Genomic DNA, 22,229 nt, shown 5'->3' on the forward strand with positions numbered 1-22,229 from the left:
AGCCACGCCCCCTGGGACTCGGCCTCCCTACTCCTCCAAGCACCCGCTTCCTTGGAACTGGGAACCAGCGCTTTCAGGACAAATGCGGAGGAATCCCAGCCAGAGATACCGATGCTGGTCATCTTTCATTCACGAGTCAGAACAGCTCAGCAAGGATTTCCAGAAACTTAAGGGAAAGCGGGAGCTTGGAAGAGAACAAGAAACTTGGTTCTCCTTTAAGTGGCAGTAGTTTAATGACCCAGGGCCACATTTCTGTCCCTTCGCTTCGTTCTTTTGGCTTTCCTGTACCGCCTTTTGTTGCGGTGATGATATTTTCTTTGTTTTCTGGCAGCCACCTGTAAAGCCTTTCGCGTGCGTAACTAAGCTTTTCTTACGTCGAAGTTGTTCAGCACCTTTCTCCCCTTCTGCTTCGAGCCAAGCTCCTGAGCGGCGTTAGCTGCCCCCTGGGCCGCTGTCCATGGAGCTCTTGGGTTTTGAGTAAAGGGCGGCAGATCTAGTTGTCACTACAGAAGCGAATGTAAGTGTTACGGACCCTGCGTAGGTAAACAAGTGGAGGAAGGAGGGAGGGAGAGGCAGAGGCAGCTGGTTTCATAGCGGGGATTTAGTTCTTTATGAAGTTGGTTAATCTAGCTAGAGATTTAAATGTAGAATTACTAGATTCCCTAAAGCAGTATTAAATCTAATGATTTGTAATAAAAATTAGGAGGTGACGTGGGGAAGGAGAGTTGGAGGAGTGTGTGTGTGCCCCGTTTTTCATTTGCAGGGCAGATTTAAAGCTGTTGACGAGATAACGATTATTTGCAGCTGTGATAATAACCACCTAGAGCTGAAACCAAGCTGGTCCCAGAGGACCTGAAGGGAGGGAGTGGCAATTAACACTTAGGTTTTACTCTCTACCCTCCACAGTTTGCATTGTTTTTCAGTTTGTGAACCTGCAGTATTTATTAAATAAAAGTGTTACAAAAGGCATACAAAAGGGATCGGATGCTGGTTCTAGTCTTTACTACAGCTGTCCAGAGGGAGCTAACTTCAGACTTTTGGATAGATTAAAGAGCTGTGGGGCTTCCCTGGTGGCGCAGTGGTTGAGAGTCCGCCTGCCGATGCAGGGGACGCGGGTTCGTGCCCCGGTCCGGTAGGATCTCACATGCCGCGGAGCGGCTGGGCCCGTGAGCCATGGCCGCTGGGCCTATGCGTCCGGAGCCTGTGCTCCGCAACGGGAGAGGCCACAATGAAGAGCTGCGTATTTTCCTTCTACCTACACAAGTAGCTTCCAAAAGAAAGTACAAGTAAAGTACTTCACTGTCTTCTATTGGAATTTTCCATTGTGTTGATCAGTTTGCTAAAACGATCACTTAGGAGAATTTGAGTGACTGATGCTTCTAATTCCTTTACGAAGTGAAGTTTCACCCTCGTTGTTTGATTTCCACACCTGTGAGCTCGGCAGAGTAGGTGTTTCCCTGTGTTAAAAGGTGAGGAGACCAAGCCGGCTACAGTGACTTGTTCATGGCTCATGAAGCGGTGCGGAGCTTGGGCTCAGACTCTGTCCCCGATTCCGGGCCCCCGCTGGTCCCGCTGCCTCCGCACGGGAAGTTTATAATGTCGCCAAACTCAGGTTCCCACGCTGATTTCTCCCTGCATTCTGAAAATTGTATTCTAGTTGTATTTAAAGTATGTAAATCTGTGTTTATTTTAAAAGATGAATTTTACTGCAGTTCTTAAGAAGGGCCACCCATGAACACTGGGTGTCATTCAGCCTCTTGCTGTTTCAGCAGCTGGAGGACACTTACTCTCAGCCCTGCTGAGCGGATCTTTTCTCAGACATAGGTGCCTCCCAGAATTTTCCTGATGTCTTTGTTTTGCACTGTTGTAGCTTGCTGAATCAAAGCAGTTGAATGTAGATGTTGTTTGCTTCAAGGGTTAACTTATCTTTTTGGGCTTGTGACACTAAACAAGCCGCACTTGGCCTTATCCGATCCCTGCAGTTATGTTTTTCACCCAAGAAATTTTGGATTTCAGCAAGTGACTTGCCCTCCAGGAAAACGATGGTGGGAAAGGAAGCGTCTTTATTAACTCTTGTTTTGGGATCCCAGTGTAGCATCCTTGACCCTTGATCACCTGGTCTTTTTCTTTTTTTCTTAAAATTGTGATCAAATATATATAGCATGAAATTGGCCATTTTAATTTTACGTGTAGATTTCAGTAACATAATTACATTCAGCATATTGCGCAACTGTCACCACTGTCTAATTCCAAAATGTTTTCATCACCCCAACCGGAAGCTCTGTAGCTGTTCAGTAAAACTCCCCATTCCTCACTGCCCTCCCTGTCTGCAGACTTCACTGCCCTCTAGTCTGCTTTCTTTTTTTTGTTTTTTTTAGTCTGCTTTCTGTCTTCTGTGGATTTGTCTGTTGTAGGTATTTCATGTACGTGGAATCATACACTGTTTGTCCTCTTACGTCTGGCTTATTTCACTTAGCATAATGTTTTCAAAGTCCATGCGTGTTGTAGCATGAATCCGTACTTCATTTCTTTATATGGCTGAATAATATTCCGTTATATTATTCCACATTTTGTTTATTCCTCTCTTGATGGACATTTGGAGTTGTCTCAGCCTTTTGGCTGTAATGACTAATGCTGCTGTGAACACTGACACACAAGTGTCTGACTTCCTGTTTTCACATCTTTTGGATATATACCTAGGATTGAAATTGCTGCGCCAGATGGTAACGCCATATTTAATTTTTGGAGGAACCACCAAATTTCTTCACATCCTCACCAGTGCTTGTTATTTTCCATTTTTTTCCCCTGGATTGCGGCCATCCTGTTGGGTGCGCAGGGGTACGTCGTGATTTTGGTTTGCATTTCTCTAATGAGTCGTGATACTGAGCATCTTTAAACGTACTTATTTGCCAGCTGTATATCATCTCTGGAGAAATGTCAATTCAAGTCATTTGCCCACTTTTTAATTGGGTTGTTTGTTTGTTCTTGAGTTGTTGGAGTTCTTTACTTTGGATATTTATCCCACTTGGTCAATAATTCCTTTAATATGTTGCTGAATTGGGTTTGTTGGTGCTTTGTTGAGGTTTTTGCATCTACTCGTAAGGAATATTGCCTGTAGTTTATAGAGTCTTAGTCTGGCTTCAGAGTCAGGGTAATGCTGGTTTCATAAAATGAGTTAGAAAGCGTTCTCAATTTATCAGAAGAGTTTTACAACCCCTGGTCGTAAGTGTTCTGCAGTAGTTGATGCTGAGGCTTTTTCAGCTGAATGGTGTTGGTGGAGGGGCTGACCCCTGGAACTTCCGGCTCTGTCCTTTCTGTGACATCATTCCACTCTGAGTGATGTTTTGGACAGGACTCCACGTGGTACCAGCTGCAGTCAGTTCCTTTCTATATTTGACAAAACTATTTAAGTTTGATGATAATTTTAGTTTTTATTACAGTTAGCCCCTAGAATCCGGAGTATGAACTCTGTTGTTATAGTAACAGAATAAGTCAGTCAATAATTTACATAATTTTGATTTCACTTCGACTTAATAATACCTTTTAACTCTATGGTGATTTTTCTCTCAGGAATCTGAGGGACTTTACAAATAATTCACTTTACTGTAACATAGGATTTGGGGAAAATAGAGGTGTTCATGTTTTCTCAAGTGGAAGAGCATTGCCCCACATTTTCTGATTGAGCACCACCGCACAGGTCAGGCAGCCAAGTCAGGTGTCTGAGGGTTGGCCTGGTACCAGTCCAGGGCCCCTTGTTTTTGATAGAGCTGAAACATTTGGTAACACAGAATGTTAAAACTGTCAAGAATGTGGTAGAAAGGGCTTAAAATGATGAGACATTTCTTGTAATTTTTTTTGGCCATGCAGGTGAATCTCTGCATTGAAAGGTGTGCAGAGATGCTGTGAAAACCAAACCTTGCCCCCTTTTTTGGTCGTAGGTATGGTGCCAGTGATGGAGTTCAGATATAGCCGTGTTTTAAATGTTTAACCGTCCATGAAGGTATTTTGTGAATTATTTGGCGTTGGTAGAAGGGTTGGATTTGTAAAATTCATTGTGCCCATTCAGATCATTAAGTATGTTTGGTCATGTTGGAGAATTTTCTTTCTGATGTTATTGTTAAGCTAAATGTGAAGGAGTCACAGAGTAATTCTTGCTAAAGATGCCAGCGTCGCCGCTGTTAACTTCGGCAGAGACGAATTCACGAGATTTTTTCAGTAATTCCTCGTCTCGTGATCACATACAGGTCAAAGCATGGGTTTTTTGGTTGTGGCATCAGGTCAGTGACAATACTTTTCCATTCCTTGACTGACTTCAAAGATTTGAAGTGAATCTATGTCTTTATTCTCTTCATATAAATATTCTCTGTAAGTAACACACATTTAGCCACGAATTATATAAACAAACTTTTCGTTGGAGATACTAGGTCAGATAATTTGAAGGTTGTAGCTTTTAGCTCACGTCTGATAGGAACATTGAGTTTTAGTGGATATTTGAATTTTTAGAGGTTAAAATTATATGCCTGTTGTTTTTGGTTTGGTCGTTAGTCGTTGATTTACAGTAGTGATGCAGATGTGTAATTTGTTGCTTAGCTTCTGTTTTTTTTTTTTAATTTTTTGCGGTACGCGGGCCTCTCACTGTTGCGGCCTCTCCCGTTGCAGAACACAGGCTCCAGACACGCAGGCTCAGCGGCCATGGCTCACGGGCCCAGCCCCTCCGTGGCATGTGGGATCTTCCGGGACTGGGGCACGAACCCGCGGCCCCTGCATCGGCAGGCGGACTCTCAACCACTGCGCCACCAGGGAAGCCCTAAGCTTCTGTTTTTTACATGGCATGTCTGTACATGTATCACTTTTAGGTGAAAAGGATTACATAAGTGCCGACTTCTGAGTAACTTTAAATTTTCAGTCTTTGGCCAGTGGTTAATCATAGAACTGAGTTTTCCCAAAGAGCTTAGATGAGGAATTTTACACGTGTAATATGTGCTTATGGTGGCAGTTGAAGGAGAAAGTAAGCTCCTTTAATTTCTTCTGGGAAGAATCCTGGGGGCGGGGTGTGGTCAGGCGGGTAGGAGGGAGGATGAGACATACACACGGACGTGTGCACACCTACCTGTTGGACAGTGAATTTGTACGGTTTCCGCTTCTTTGAGGAGCTCACGGAGATGGCTTCCGGAGGACCTGCCTCGGGCCCTGCCTCGTGCGCTGGCCTTGGGCTCTGACCTCCCTGCGCGGCTGAGTGTTGCTGGCAGCACAGCCCGTCTCGCCAGGGTGGCTCTGCCCCGTGTGGCCGCTGCTTCTCAAAAGCACTCAGAGCCCCTGTGATCTGCTGCAACAGGGCAGCGCCGTCTTAGGTCCAGGCCAGTCCCGGGGTCCTTTGTCCTTTCTGTGGAGCCCGTTTTAACTCTGATGGCAGAGTTACAAGCAGAGAAGACCACTGTGGCGGGCCTAAGATTCTTAGAATGACTGTCCTGAGTGTGGGACCCCCAGATCCTTCGGCAGTCACTGAGGGAATTTCAGGTCTTCGAGGGGTCCAGCCCAAGGTGGGAGTAGGAAGGGGCAGAGGGACTGCGTGTTCAGTGCCTTCTGTGCCAGGCTTCGCTCTGAACGCCTCCTGTCCATTTGGTGGAAACAGGCCACGGAGGGGCTGTCGTTTGCCCTGTTTGGGAGATGGGAAAAGTGGGGTTCGGGGTGAAATAGCTTGCCCTAAATTCACACCTTCAATGTGACTCTATATTGCTACTGTTTTAGAATTGAAGCATTTTAGGTTTTCAGTAGGTGCCACACATCTGGTCTCTCTCACCTTGCTGGTGAGGAAAGTGAGCAGTGATTTGCAGAAGGTGACGCCGCTTAGTTGTTCACGTGTTAGAACCAGGCCAGGAAGGCAGGCCTCCTGGTTTGTGGGCCTCGCTCAGTGCCGCACAGCCTGAGCTGGAGGGGGACGCGCCCTCACTCATGTGCATCAGGGCACGTGCAAAGCGCTGATGAAAATACCTCGGAAGGAAAATCGAGGCTTGGCTTTTTTCGTTCCGTCTGTGAAGCCTTCCCCGAATTCTCCAGCTCTCAGCGTCCTTCCTGTCCTGACACCCTGTAGTGCGTACTGTGTTGTAGCAGAGCAGTTTGGTATCTGTTCTCTCCTTTACAACTTTAGATTTATTTTAAAAATAATTTTCTACCTGTCATCATGAAGAACTAATTCTTTTTCGCTGTGTACTCGCCAGTTGGGTTATGACTTCGGCAGTTTCTCTGTATCCTTTTTAATGTATATCAAAAGTTTTCTGACTTGAACCCACAGTGAAAATTCGCTTTACAGTTAGACCTCATATATGCATACTGGAATATTGGAACCAAAGTTCCACAAACCGTTGTTTACTCTTGGCAGGGAGATGTACTGTCATCTGTTCTGTTTTACTGAAAAAGACACTGGTGGCTGTGACCCACTGAGTTGTCCTCACCCCGCCACTAATGGGTGTGACTGTTTGAAAATAACGTTCCACAGCGTTTGGCACAGGGCTGGGCAGAAGTACTCAGATGCTTACTGAGGTTCATCCTTTCTGAAGGACTGCTGCTTTGAGATGATTTTTATGATGCCTGAAACTGAGGGAATGGAAATGGTTTGTTTTTTCATTAAAATGTTTGTTGTCTTTGACTTAGTTTCGGGGGTACAGCGTTTCCCGGGAGAACAGGCATGGACTTTCAGCCTTCTCTTTCTTCTCCGTTGTCTTGTTTAGGAGACAGAAACTTGTTTCTTACATCTTCGTACTTTGGAGCCATCCTTTTACAGCAGTCAGAGGATGTGTTCACATCCTCACATCAGCTCTTCCTGTGCCTCCAGAACTGTTCTTAGCTTGCTAAGGTCACTTGCTCCTTTGATCATCAGGAAGCCTTTCCTGCCTGTTTTGGCAGTTCTCCTTTGGGTACTGACCTGATCTGACCCACTTCAGTATTAACCTTGGAATGGTAAACACTGGATTCTAAGATATGACTTGAAACACAGAAGTGGGGAAAATGTATTTTCTCATGTTTGTATTAAATACAGATTATCTGCTATAAAGAACTGTAACTATCTAATGTAAAGGAGGAAGTGCCGGCCGGCCGTATCTGTGGGTTCCACATCCGAGGATTGAAAATATTTGGGAAAAAAATTCTGGAAAGTTCCAAAAAGCAAAACTTGAATTTGCTGTGTGTTGGCAGCTATTTGCATAGCATTTACATTGCATTGAGTATTATAAGTCATCGAGAGATGACTTACGGCGTACGGGAGGGTGTGCATAGGTTATACTCAGGTACTGCACCACTTCACATAAGGGTCTTGAGCATCCGTGGATTTTGGTACACGTGGAGGTCCTTGGAACCAATTCCCCACAGATACTGAGGGACGACTGTATTCTTGATAAGTATGTTTTCTTGATGGAGATGTTCATCTTTTAGGTTTTCATCATTTTTTTATTTCCTACTAAAATGTATTAAGTACCCTGTCTTCTTAAACAGTATACACTGAACATAATTAGCTTTTCAAAATGATATGTCTTCATAGATACCATTTTCTACCATAGTCTAGCTTTAGATTGTGGAAGAGATTTCCTTAATTTACTTTCTTGAAAACATTCCTGGGTGTCAGTTTGCTTTTGTGTAATTGTTTCTTTCTCATAATGGCACATGCAGGGCAGTCAGATGTGTGTTTTCCACTGTTGACTGTGTAAACAGTATTTAATCAGAAGCAGCTGTCTCCCAAGTGATTTTCTTTTTTCCTATTTGCAGATGGTATCTTCAAAACATAGGTGTCCTTATCAACAAATAAAGGGTATCCTTATAGTTTTAACTTGCTCTTCTTTCGCTTGGGTGGTTATTTTTGGCGCGATTCAGCGTTCTAAGAATCATACTAGGTAGGTTTAAGGAGGCTCACTCCATGGCCTGCAAACTCTAACATGGGATGATTGTTTCTGAGGATGATACTGTACTAACTTTCATCCAGAGCCTTGTTAGTGTCTGACCTTTAATAGACTGTGCAACATTTTATCCTTAATGTTTTAATAAGATTGGAAGAGCCAGTAGGTTCACACATTGTTAGAAATGTGGGGATGGAGGTACTATAGAGATCAAGATCTTACATAGGAGATAACCCAGGTCCCGAGAGAGCAGCCTTTTTTCTCAAGGTATTACAGCTAGTTAGTGGCATGGCCAGAGCCAGACTCAAGCCTGTAGCTTTGCTAGTTGAGTGCTATTTTTAGTGTACCCTGGTCTCTCTCAGTAGCTCCATAATGGCTCCATTTTTCCATGAAATTCTTTCCGTAAAACAATACTTCCTATTTTTAATAAACCTTTAGTTTCAATTAGTAGCATTATATTGACAGAGATATTGATTTTAAAATATTATCCAGTATTAACCTTGTTTCTCAAGCACAGCTATTGAGGGTTTTTTTTCTTTCTGATTTTATTTATTTATTTATTTTATTAAACTTTTTTTTTTTTTTTTTAAGAACAGTTTTAGTTTCACAGCAAAATTGAAGGGAAAGTACAGAGATTTCCCATATACCTCCTGCCCGCACGTGCACAGCCTCACCCCTTGTCAACAGCGCCTCCAGAGTGGCACACTTATTACAATTGCTGAACCTATGCTGACACATCATAATCACCTAAAGTTCATAGTTTACACTACAGTGTACCCTTGGTGTACTTTCTGTGGGTTTGAACAACCGTACAATGACATGTATTCATCATTATAGTATCGTACAGAGTATTTTCACCGCCCTAAAAATCCTCTCAGCTCTGCCTGTTCATCCCTCCTTCTCCTTAATCCCTGGGAACCACTGTTGTTTGTTGTTGTTTTGAACTGTCTTCATAGTTACCATTGAGTTTTTAACTTTCAATTAATTTTCATATTTAAAAGTTTTATAATTTTTATATTTAGAAGTTTATTTGGTTCTTTAAAAAAATCAGCTTAGGCTTTAAATTCTCATCTTTGTTCTTATAATCAAGCTTCTGCTATTTCTTTGCACATATTAAGCATTTGTTTTACATCATGTCTGAAACAGTCCTGGTATTTAATATCTTGAATCGAATTCTGCCATCTGTGCTTCTGCTGGCTTTTACTCGTGGTGCTTTGTTTTTCTGTGTATGTGTGATTTTTGATTGTGAACTCAAATCTCTTGGAGTTTTATTTGTGGGAATTCTTCGTGGGGTGGATTGAATTTGTCTTCTAGAGTGAGTTTGTAATTCTGTTGGTTGCTAGTTGTAGGGTAGAAGAGGGCACTGTCAGCTCAGGACCTCTTTGAATGACATTTTCTGCCTGATTTTGTTTGTTTGTAAGATCATATAGCATGTGTGAATTTGGGTCACAAGCTTTGATTAGGGCCAGCTTGTGGTTATGACTGTTGGGAAGATATTTATCATCTCCCCCACTCCCACACCAAGGACAAGTCAGGCAGGTTTCGTTGCCATCTCCTTCTGTGGTGCAGGGTTATTTCTCGTTCCCCCTTAGCTGAAGACGTAGCCCTCTTGGGCTCACTGTCATGCTGGGGTCTTCTGCTGGCCTCCCTGTCTTTGGTGGGCCCTAAGCTTCAGCACCTGGTTACCATGTTCTGTTCCATCCAGCTGTCAGAGTAGGGTGCACAGGTCACTAGTGTTGGCAGGTGACCTCCATGTAAAATCTGTCTTTGGCATTTGCTTATCTCCCAGGGTTCTCCCATGGCTTCGTTTTTTGGTTTCTGCAGATTCCTTATTTTCTCACCAGCTCAGTAAATTATTATTGTTTTAATTAAAAAATTCATTCACCTTTTGGTTGTTTTCATCAGGAGGGTCACGAATATCTAATTACTTCTTCTTGATGAATTTGTAGTAATAGGTACTGAGTCTAAAATAATCTTATGTAAGTTACAAAAGTGGAGACAGAAGGGTCAGAAAGAATGTCGTCTTCCTTCTGAGCGTGCTGTGTTCTCAGACAAAACAGATGAATCCTGTTCCTCACGAAAGCTTTAGAGCAGAAATTCCTAACTGAGAACACCAACGTTTCTTCCCTTTATCCCAGTAAAGAATCGTGATTTCGTAAAGCATTGTTAATTGCAGTAGGGTCCTATTTCTCAAGTGTGGGGATGCAGGGCTCTTCAGAGCCATTACTGTTGGATGTTGACCTGTTCTAGGCTCAACTGAAATCTTGCGGTGCTTGTCTGTTATTTGACATGATAGGGAGTGTCAGCCTTCAATAACATCTTCAAGGGATGATGTTCGAGAACTCTGGTAAACGTACTAAAAAGTGTGTGGCAAGTTTTTGGCTTCGTGGTGGTTTTTCACCAGTTAGACTAACTGTAGTGTTGAAAACACTTAAATTTTAAAAAAAGCACTCATCGGAAACTGGATTGCTTTGTCTACACTTGGCCTTTGTAGTTAGCATTTGGCTAGAGGTAGGCGTGTGCTCTGGTCATTTCTGCAAGAAAGTCTTGAATTCCTGCCGTGGGACTCTCCTCCTGTAGTTCACAGGATCGGCTCTGCGGCGTGATTATGCTCTACTGAGGTATAGTTTACTGTGCTGTGCCTTACTTTAGAAGTGTCGCCAAGCAAATTCCGTCCTCTCTGTACTGTCCGTGTCGATCTGCTGCCCTTGCTGTATCTGCAGCCACAGTCCCTCCCTGTCGAATCGTGTTGCTCGGCACGTGTCGGTTGCCTTAGAATTCCCGGGAGCTTTGTGTTACTACAGTAGCGTCCTCAGAAGTGTCCATAAAAGGGATTGGAAATATGACAGAACGTTAAGTTAGAAGGCACTTTAGAAATTACCTGATCTTCGGCTGTGAAAACCTAAGTTTGTGTAAACGCTTACTTGAAAACCCAGCAGATAAGCTTAGAGCTGGGGGTTTAGAAAATTGCTGAGGAGACTGGCCCTTTTATTTTGCAAATAAACATTCTTAAATTACCAGAAAGGTTAAAGGACAGTGGTCTGCGTTTCCACTTCATCGCACTTAGCCTCCTCCTCAGTCCAGCCTCGTTGGATTGTGGTTCTGCTGGTGGTTCGGCTTTGGGGCAGTACTATGAGGGTTCTTCCAGGGGCCGTGTTGTGGAGTTGGCCAGATTGAGGAGAGGATCTGTTTTTTTTTAATGAAGCTTCCTCATTTTCTCCTTCTGATTTTTGTTTCCTTCTCTTGTTATTTCTTAGCTATTGCATGGAGCCGGTCATATTTATTAATATTACTGGCCAATGAGAGTAACTTTTCTTCCCCTTGGAATTGAAGGGAAGGGAGAGAAGGGAAGCAGCATTTACGGACAGCGGCTCACGTACAAGGCACAGCCAGATGCTTTCACAAAAGCTTCAACTCAGTTTATTCGTAGCCGCTCCGTAGGGTGGTTGGTACCATTTCCCTCTTACCCTTAGGGACTTGAGGCACAGAGAGGTTAAGAACTTGAACCGTAGTCAAAACTACCCTGAGGCCAGGATGGGTGGGGGAAGGGCTTTCTGAGCAGCGCCTGGAAGCGTGTAGGGACACCAGTGGGACATGGGGTGGTCAGAGCACACGGGTGTGGCACGCAATCGGTGTTACAGCGGAGAATGCTCACATGGTGTTCTGTTCTTGCTTCATCCCGAGGGCCAGAAATGCTCTCCCCAGGTATGTGTACCGGCATTTTATTGTCCCAAGTACATAGATGCATGAGGTCGTACTTTGGTTCATAGCACCTTTTCTTGTCTTTTGTGTGTGTGTGTGGGAAAGGGGTTATACTCATTTGAATACACCAATATCAGTTTAAATTCTTGCATGTGGCTTAGTGATAGTTTTCAATATATGTGAGGAAATTCTGCGACAGGATACTTGAGCTGGTGGGGGCGGAGAGCGGGCTTGTAGCCTTCCACCAAGACGGTTCTATTCAGTGGATCTTGAAGTTGCTGTAATAACTGAATTTCATGTTGTTATAAAACAGTTCATGGAGAGCCAAATTTAGAAATAAATAGTATCTGTGAACTAGTGATTGTGTCGGGGATTTATAGAAAGCCGAATAGTAATTCCTAAATTAAAAAAATAAAGACAGTATCGTGTATATATCCAAGTGCTGGATGGCTGGAGGGCATTTTAGAGGAAATGTCTCATTGTGGTGGAACTCCACCACCAACCCACCCGGTCCCTTTCATCAGTACTTACTTCAGGCCTGGCCCATCAGGAAGTTGAAGAGGCGTCGTCTGACAAAAAGGTCTGGGCTTCCCAGGCTTAGGAAACAGCAGGGGTGGGCTATGGGCACCCGGTGGTGTTGACCGTGGTCGCACCCTTGGGGAGGCATGGTGTGTGTGTCGTGTTGTCGTCTTGTGTGCAGCTCCGCAAGGTGGTGTTGGGCTGTCTTGTGAGTAGTATCAGTTGTATTTGTCTGGTAGGGTGTGTTCTTGGGAATTTCCAGGTAGACTGATGCAGAGTTACTGTGTTCTCAGAATTGCTTTTACTTCCCTTTCAGGCTACGTCTTGAGCCCATTTGCTAGTGTGTGCTGGTACTCAGGGCCTGTGTGCTGCCCACCACTTCCCCCGACTCCCCGTCCCTTTTCCTTCAGAGACCTCAGATGCACAGAATTGAGTCGGTCGTATTCCTGAGACCATGACACACAGTTACTGTCTGGGCAGGGCCCCTCTTTCGTTGGGCTTTATTTTATTTTTTCCTTTTTGTCCTTCACCCTGCAGTTCCACATCCCGGCCCTCTTCCAGCCCCACTCAAGTGTGTTTCATGTACATTCTTCCAGCCCGTTTGCCATGTACTGTTTTATATATATATGTGGATCTCGTTTTTACTTTGTTTACTTAATATTATGTTTTTGACAAGTATCCGTGTTTTTGTATGTAAACCTAGTTCATTTATTCTGACTGCTACATAGTATGCTGTCATTTTATAGACCATCTAGACTGCAGTCAGCTGTGCAGTCGTCAGTGACATTTCAGCAAACGTTCTTGTCACCTTTAATTCTGTGAGAAGTTTTCAGGTATATACCTCTGAAGAAGTGTTAGGTCACTGAATATATGCATATTTAATTTCACAGAATTTCAGCTCTCTGAGATGGCTGCTCTGAGATTACACTCCTGTTAGACCATGTGATTCAGCAGGGGCTCACATCCATTACTTAAAACAAGGAACAGGATTTGATATAATTCCTTGATCCAGGCTTTGTCCATGAGAATGTTCCTGCAAACTAGTTTTTGGTCATATTATTGAAAGCCTTTATTCTTCACTATCACCCTTTGTTTTCTTTCCATAATGTTAGGTAGTTGTAGGGAACAAGAAAATTATTATTATTATTTTTTTTTTTTTTTGCGGTACGCGGGCCTCTCACTGCTGTGGCCTCTCCCGTTGCGGAGCACAGGCTCCGGACGCGCAGGCTCAGCGGCCATGGCTCACGGGCCCAGACGCTCCGCGGCATGTGGGATCTTCCCGGACCGGGGCACGAACCCATGTCCCCTGCATCGGCAGGCGGACTCTCAACCACTGCGCCACCAGGGAAGCCCCAACAAGAAAATTATTTTAAGGGTTTCTCTGTAATGTGTATATAACTGTGACAGTATTGGGAAAATACTGTAAATACTAAGATGTCTGTTTTTCATTTTATAGGGCGCCAATGCCTCGGCATTAGAGAAAGAGATTGGTCCAGAACAGTTTCCAGTCAATGAGCACTATTTTGGATTAGTCAATGTAAGTATCCGTTGATACGTAGCCTTCAAATTATGCTTGGAAGTAGCGTTAAGAATGATGAGTGCAGTTCATGATTTATTAAAGGAAATTTGTTCCTTTGTATCAGTAGACTTAATGCCAAGAAACATGACTGGGAATTTCAAAATTATCTCTAATGGGAGGGAAACAACATTGCCTGAAGTCTTTTTTTTTTTTAATTTATTATTTATTTATTATTATTATTTTCTTTGGCTGTGTTGGGTCTTCATGGAGGTGTGCGGGCTTCTCACTGTGGTGGCTTCTCTTGTTGCAGAGCCCGGGCTCTAGGTGCACAGGCTTCAGTAGTTGTGGCTCATGGGCTCTCTAGAGCACACGCTCAGCAGTTGTGGCACACGGGCTTAGTTGCTCCGTGGCATGTGGGATCTTCCTGGACCAGGCTCGAACCCGTGTCCCCTGCATTGGCAGGCGGATTCTTAACCACTGTGCCACCAGGGAAGTCCCCATTGCCTGAAGTCTTAAGAGTCTTGGAACAGTTTCTAACTTGTCAGCCTGATTTTTTTTCCTATTTTGTGTCAGAATTTTCTCATAACCAAAATTTCCTATGGCCTAGACCAAATGATCTCTTTGATTCTTTGAGAATTATTTACGTGTCTAAATATAAGTGGTCCAAATGTACAGATATAAATACAGTTTTGTAAATGCCCCCACGTGTCTATAGCGTCTTGCTCAGTTTGCTTCTGGCGTTGTTCCAGTGGTATAGATTTAAAAGCGTGAGATACAAGGAAAAAACATAGCCTTGCCCTTATGGAGGTAATCATTGTAATTATACATTATTAAAACTTCGGAAGAACTTTCTTTAGAAGTTTTAACTCTTTCCTGAATCATGAGAAAACACCACGAATCTTTGTTATGTAGTTGTCATGGTAGTTTATGCTGCACTGTACTGGTAGGTGGGTCCATGGTGAGTGTTTTAAAATATGTGTATTGGTGATAATACAGGTAAGAAAGTAAGTTATGCTGAACAGATTGGTGTGTTACTGAGTACTAGCACGTCATTATGTACAGATAGGTTCCTTGTGCAGTTTGAGGAGGGCAGTTGCGTGGTATGTGTGTCTTGCCTTGCTTGGGGACCCTTCTCTGTCTGTCTGCGCTGGGCGTAAGCTAGTAACACAGGGTCAGCAGTGCCCACCCTCCTCGTCTTCCCCTCCCTAGAGGAGGCCACTCATTAGTCCTCGGGCTATTTTTTCTGGAATGTATCCTTACAGCCTAAATAAGGTACTTACACTGCCATTAAAAAAAAAAAACAACAAACTACTGACTTCCTGTTTTGGCAGATAAGAAACTTTACTCTCTTTTCTCACCATCCCTGCCCAACTTCACTTTCCCCCGTTCTCCCAATATGGAATTAATCATTGCTTTATTTTTCCATGTCCTAAACTTTCATTTATTCTTCCCAAAGCCTTCAGCAGAACTAAAGAAAGCCAAAAAGACCTTCTCAGTATCCATTTCCACTGAGCAGTGCCTGTCAGGTACCACCCAGCCCCCCCCCCCCCCCACCCCGTGCTCCTTCTGTGCAGCCTGTACCTGGCGATGTCTCTCTTCCATCGCCCTTCACATTCCCTGCACTTGTCTCCTTTCCTTCTTCCCGACTTCTTTCCGGGTTTTTCCTCCCTTGCTTTGTGGAACACCTTCTGTAGATGCTTGTTTAGGAAATGTGCATGGATACAGACTTTGAGATCTTGTATATTTAAGACTGTTTTGGTTATTGTTAGAGCTAGATATCCATCCTAGGTTACATCAGGGCTTACTCCACTGCTTTCTGGCTTCCGTTGATGCTGAGAGGGTGGATGCCATTCTGGTTCTCGATCTCTTATGTACAGGGCTTTTTTTTTTCCCCCCTTTAAAACGTTTTTGGGAGGCCTTAAGGATATTCTCTATCCACAGTGTTCTGAAATCTAATCCTGTGTCTTGATGGGGACCCTGTTGTGCTGAGTGTTTATGGACCCATTCAGACTGATGATTTATTTCCCTCAGTTGTAAAACATTGCTGATACTATTATTGGGATAATTTTCTTCCTATCATTGTAATTTCTCTGTTTTGTCTTTTTTTGATATGGTTAGTTGCTATACTGAAACACTTAGACTGAGTCTTTATTTTTCTTATTCTCCCATTTTTGATCATCTGCCTTATTCTACATTTTAGACTATATCTTCAACTTTTTTGTCCAGCTCATTGCATTTTTTATTTCTTACAATGTTACCTTTTTTTCTTCTCTTGTTTCATGGGGGCAGTATTTTCTGTTCCTTTTCGCAGGAGGTCATTTATAGTTTTTGTTGTTGCTGAGGTTTTCTGATGCTTACTGGATTGCTTCTGAGACCTTGGAGTTTATTCCCCGCCCCCTTTTAAACTTTGGTATCTTTCCTCAAATTGTACTCATCTATAAGGGTGAAATGCTGAAAGGATGACTGGGGCTTCTTGTGTTGTGGTGGGGCTGCTCTTTCAGTCTAGAGTGGCCCCTGGCGAATGCCCCTCCCTCCCATGGCCCCCATCCCATTTCAGTAGCTGGAGCTGTCTCTCTGGGGCTGTTTATCTTCTGCCGGGAAGCCTCCTCCGGCGCCTGTCTGGGGTGGGGGTGGGGGGTTATTCGGGGTTTTATTTGGTCCTGTTTCCTGCTCGGTGCCTCACTGCTGTCCTTAAGGGTTCTCCACCCAGAGTCTCCTCTTCATCTTCTGCGGAGACTAAACCTGCAGCTGAAGGAAGAGTTGAGTGCCTGGGGGTCTAAATGGTCCTTTTAAAGACTGACGACCAGACTTGTGTTCTCAGAGGTCCCCACCCCACATAAACGTCTCTGACCCTTTAGAGGTGAGTCCGTTGTTACCCATTTGTCCCTTAGAGACATTTGGGCTACTTCTCCTCCGTCTGCCTTCTGTTTTCTGGAAGTTCGCTGATACCTCTAATCTCTCATTGTCTTCTTTGGCCTTTCGAGTTTTTGCCTAATCTGTCATTTTATTGGGGTGTCACGGGGAGGAGAGTTAGATGAATATGTTTAATGTTTCTTGCTTATTGAGCAGGCTGGCCTCTACTTCTGATATCTGAGGCGCACACTTACAGAGTCGTCTAGTGATCAGAAGCCTCCTTTCAGTTCTGGGGGGGGCAGACCCCAGCTCTTCAGTCTCGTTGCCCTTTCCCTGTGGCTGTGGCTACCGCCCTTACTTGGCTCAGCCTCCAAAGCTAGTTTGTGTCTTAAATTGTAGAAAAGTTGTGCCCATTTTTAGTGTCCCAGAAGAACCCATTTTCCTTAGTTAGAGTAGTAGTATTTTCTATATTGAAGGCTGTTTTCCCTTTACCTTCTCCAGCATAAACATTCCAATCTCTCCATTTTGTGTCTAACTGACTTTTTTGCAGATAACCTCAAAGCAAGTAAACGAGTCTTAAAGCTCTATATTATTTTTTCTTCTGCTGGTATGTTGTTTTTAATTGGATACCAGTATCCAAATACCAGTGTTGATTGTGTGTAAAAAAACAAACAAAAAAAGTTTCTAAGAAGGTATCATTTTTACTACTTCACGTGCATCAGTCTAAATTCAAAAGGTAGAATTTGTATTTCTCCCTGAAGCTGAGTAACGGAGATTCAGTAAAACCAAGGAAAGCAGGAATTTCTGAGAACAGTTTCTGATCTCTGTGCCTGGTTATTATGATGAAGAATTGAGATCCCTAAGGTAGCCAGGGCTCCAGCTGTGAAAGATTGAGGAACACCTTGAATTATTTGCAGAAATAAATTGGTGGTGGAGTAGATGCAGCAGAACTAGGATAGTGATGAACTTCTTCTTTGATCTGTGCCCTCAGGCTACTTTGCAGCTGTGTTGCGTGCCTTTAACCGTTTTCCATAAGCCCTGTTTTCAGCTCTTAAATTGTCATCACCCTTCTCTCTCGTTTCCTTCCCCCTTTTTTCTTTGTAGAGCTATCACACTATTATAGAGTCCCTTAAAAATTAAGGTTGGAGCTTTGAGGGGTCGGGGAGATGGCTTAGTTAATTGAGAGGTGAACATTTTAACATCTTCCTCCTGTCCCTGTGCCTGTCTGCCCAGTAGTTAGTGTTATAAACAACATGGAAGGCAGCTGCTTTAAGGCACTTGGTGGCTAATCTTTCCTAGCGATTGGATTCTGTTAAAGTGAGGCACGTGTACATTTTCTTTTCATCAGTCTGTTCTTAGCTAAGTGGGCAGGTTCATTTTAATTGCTCTTACAAAAAGCTAATACTGAAAAGGGTTCCCATTAGATCTGCCTGATTGGATCCCTTTTTGCGACCGACCAGTAAGTGGTAGAATCACTCAATAGCACTTGCTTTTGGGAAATAGTGTGTGTATTTGGGCAGTTAGAAAATTAGACTTTTTTTCTTTTTTTTATGGAGAGAAGGGGGAAAAAAAACCCCCAAACCCCACAGTTAATTAATCTACCAGAAAATTCAGAGTGGTTACTCTTCACTTTGTTAATAACCGTCTGTTTTCCATTATTTTCAGTTGTAGATGTTTTTATCTTGGAGGAATATTTTCACAAATGATAGCTTTTATGGCCGTTTACTCTTAATGGTAACTCTGATGCCATCACTGTGATTTGCATAATACATAGAGTGGGGATTTCCTGTTGGGTTAACTCTTGTGAATACGTTAGTATCTCTGATGGTACAGGATGTTAGGAGAGGGGAAATACTTGTGTGGCTCGGGGTGCAGAAGCCACCTTGAGGAGGGAGAGGAGCCTGTGGAAGCTTTTCTCTTGCTGTGAAATACCCACCTTACTGTCTGCTGTTTATAATCAGCTAAATTCTTTGAAAGCAAATTGTTTAATCTGATAAACCAGATTGCCTTTTTCCTTTGTCTTGTAGCTAATGAGTACTTATTTTAGTAAAGTTGATAGTAGTGATTTAGACTAGTAGTATCTCTTTCCTACTTTCTGTGCAGTCTCTCCATTTTTAAAAAATTTTATTATTATTATTATTTTGGCTGCACTGGGTCTTCGTTGCTGCACGCGGGCTTTCTCCAGTTGTGGCGAGCGGGGGCTGCTCTTCGTTGTGGTGCCCGGGCCTCTCACCGCAGTGGGTTCTCTTGTTGCGGAGCACGGGCTCCAGGCGCGTGGGCTTCAGTAGTTATGGCTCACGGGCTCTAGTAGAGCACAGGCTCAGTAGTTGTGGCGCACGGGCTTAGTTGCTCCGCGGCATGTGGGATCCTCCCGGACCAGGGATCGAACCCTTGTCCCCTGCATTGGCAGGCGGATTCCCAACCACGGCGCCAGCAGTGAAGCCCAGTCTCTCCATTTTTAATAGCCTTTTAAAAATCATTTCATTATATGATTTTATTTTAATTTTCTAACACAATAGGTTCCCAAACACAAGTAGGTTTGTGGGGCTAGACCGTTATAAGTCTTTTTAAACTGAATTGCTAGTAGTCACTAGTTGGAACTCTGAATCCAGGGAACAGGGGCCATTATGGAGGAGAGTGAGAAATAAAAATGGAAGGTTTTGTAGGTTGTAAAGTTGATTAGGCCTGTGTCTCTTGGTTCTGTTTTCTTTTGCATTGGTTTCCTTTTCCTTTAGCTTCTCTCCACCTGATGGCCATCTTATATCATCAGAGATCCCAGACCGTTCATATCAAACCTGACCAAAGAACTCTGCCCCAAGGCCTCTGGCCAGATTGGATCCAGTGCCCGACCCTGTTGCGGGGTCTACAAAAGAGCTTGTGACTGACAGTCGTACAGAGCTTGCACAGAGAAGTGGGTTCCCGTGAGGAAGCCTGGGGCAGGGGGGCAAGGGAGGGGGAGGAACAGATGTCCATGGGAATCTGGATTAGGTTCACCTGGCTGCAGAGGGGGGTGGGGTGGGTAGGGGCACGTGGGGTCTAGACCTATGTAAAACAGGGCCACCTGAACAGATTGTGGTCGGGGGAGGAGGGCCTTCCCGTAGAAGGGAGGGTGTTCACAGGATGGCACTGTCGCCAGCCAGCATGGAGGACCGTGGGGCACTTAAACATTTAAAAACATTTTTTAAAGGTAATACTGTTGACATAATCGTGATTAAAACCAGTAGTTTCCAAGTGAAATACGTAAGATGATTCATTGGGGACCAAAGTATGAGCATTTCTAGTGTTTATTTTTATCTAAAAAGGAAAGATATAGGTTAAGCTTTACTAATTCTTAATAATTGGTTGACACTGGCACCCATACTACTCTGTCCATGTGTGTAGTGTTCCTATGTCACTGCAAGTTGCATGGTACCAAAGGCTAACAGTATCACCCCTCTTATTCATTTGTGCTGTTGCAATCTATTATGATTCAAGTGGAGACTTAGGGATTACAGGATTTAATCTATTTCAGCTAAGCTAAGTTTTCAAAAGGGACAGATGGCTCAAAAAGGTTGTTTCAAAAATAACCGTGTAGTGATGAGGTATTCTGAACCATGGTAAGTGCTTCACGCAGATCATTCATTTAATTCTTTGCAAGGTTGTAGTGGTGGGCGCTGTTATAAATGTCATGTACAGATGAGGAAACCGACGAAGAGAGAGTGGCTTGGTAATTTCCTAGGGTCGGGTAGCAGAACCAGACTTGAACCTAGATAGCTTGGTTTCAGATCCTGTGTGCTCAGTGGCCAGGCTTTGCTGCTGTCAAGACAGATAATTACTTAAATGAATTCAAACAAATTTGATAGATAGGATCGACTATCTAATACCATAGTTTAGAAAGTAAAGGCTGTCAAGGAGAGAGTCTTTTCCACTTGGTCTTATGTATGTATCTTTACGGAGATACCTTTTTCAACTTTGATACCCCTTAGAACTACATAGCCAAGTAACTGAACTGTCAAATCGCTCTATTAAAATCTATAGCCCATAGTTTACAAAAAAGCATACTAAGTCTCATCGCTCTTACTTAATAATTTTTAGTGAAAATAAAAAATTAGTATAATAATTTGGAATGTTCATCTTAATCACATTTGTTACATTTTTAGTGTACATAATGTAGTACATATATTATTTCTAAACAGATATGCATGTATTAGGGATATGTGCTCAAAATGATCTTATTGATGGGGATATGAGAAATCTTTTTTTTTTTTTTTCTCCCAAGACTCAGAGAAAGCAGGGATAGGTCACTGTGTTCAATAAACAATTGAGACGTCAGTGACGAGACCTTTAATACTTGTTTCCCCTGATTTTAAACCTGGTCATGCCTTTGATCTTCAGAACCAGCTGAAAAAGCACAGGGTAGGTTTCAATCCTATTCAGAAGCAAGAGTGCAGAGGAAATCATCCCAGACAGTCTTTTGCACGAAAGCTATATACTTGAAGGATGTGTTTTTAGGTTTCAGGAACTTCAGTGAAAGTCACTACTAAAAATCAGGGAAATTGAAGGAAAAGCTTCAAAGTTATGAATAAGATTGAAAGTTAGTTTATTCTGGAGAAATAGTAGTAGTTTCAACCTTTACTTTTTCTTTAATGGGGTTGATGAAGGTAAGTAAAGAAGGCCATAGTAGAAAGCCTCCAAGGTTGGTTGTAATGTTACCTATTGCTTGTAGTCAGAAGATTAGCAGGAGGCGGACTTCAGCAGTCTCCACATGCCAGTTCCTTAGCTTATTTTATTTGCTTTTTTATTAGTGGGTCAAAAGCTTCATCATCATAATTGTTTCTAATATACCGTGAGCTGCTGTCTTTTGTTTATCTACCTGCTCTGTGGAAGTTGTTAGAGTTCCCTGTTGTTTATTCTTTAATAAAATGTCCAAATTATGGGGATTGTATCTTCTGTTCAGTTTACAAAGCCATAGTTTGTTGGTCATTGGAGTCATTAGACTGTTGTACAATTACTAGTATTTTTCAGACTAATAAATACTGATTAATTGGTAAGATAATCTTAGTCGTATTGGAGATTGTACTGCAGGTGTACTTAGCCCCTGGATAGGCTTCATTGAAGGATATCCATGGTTGTATTCATGATCAGTGATATCTGTGCATCATTGTCATAGACTTTTAGCATTCCTCTGGAAAGCCTGTAAACACATCTGCCTTTACGAAATCAGTTCTTGGCTCCGACTGGCAATGTGAACATAGAAGTTGTAAATCTTCGCTGGGTCCGTTGTCCTGTTCCTTTTTTGGGGTGTTTAACTTCTTCCTCTGTTCCCTGAGTATCTTGTAAATTGGTGGTTCAATCTAGACACTTGGTTAGAGTTTAGGGATTTGATCTTGTTTTTTAAGGCAAGAATACTTTATAGGAATTGCTACATATTTCTTGGTGCACCACATCACGGGATGTAAAGTTTGGGCTGTTCATTTTGAATGATGCTGGAATGCATTGGGCGTTCAGGTCTGAGCCCCCCATTTTAAAGTTCCCCACCAACCTTTAACCAAATGTTTTATGTATCCAGGGATAATTATCACCCAATCCATTATTTACAATGATTTCTTCTGGATTTATTAGCCAGAATTATTCTCTAAACAGTAACTTTAATGCCCCCTGAAATACGGTTTTTATGAGAAAGGTGGGGTAGAACTTTGATGCTTTCCTTTTTTATATTCTTGTTTACAACTCCCACTGGAGACTAATAAACCACACAGATATTTGTGTAG

At 43.0% G+C, this 22,229-nt stretch overlaps 1 protein-coding gene across 1 annotated transcript in view; it reads left to right on the forward strand.

Annotated features, from left to right (window-relative positions):
* Window positions 1-22,229, forward strand: part of USP12 (ubiquitin specific peptidase 12) — a 77,860-nt gene that overhangs the window by 21,549 nt on the left and 34,082 nt on the right. The window contains exon 2 of the mRNA XM_027116634.1: window positions 13,564-13,644. Within this exon, the coding sequence (XP_026972435.1) occupies window positions 13,564-13,644 (81 nt within the window). The remainder of the gene's footprint in view (window positions 1-13,563; window positions 13,645-22,229) is intronic.

This window comes from Aethalodelphis obliquidens, unplaced genomic scaffold (assembly GCF_003676395.1).
Source record: "Aethalodelphis obliquidens isolate GAN/ISIS:26980383/991018 unplaced genomic scaffold, ASM367639v1 scaffold16, whole genome shotgun sequence".
NCBI lineage: Eukaryota > Metazoa > Chordata > Mammalia > Artiodactyla > Delphinidae > Aethalodelphis > Aethalodelphis obliquidens.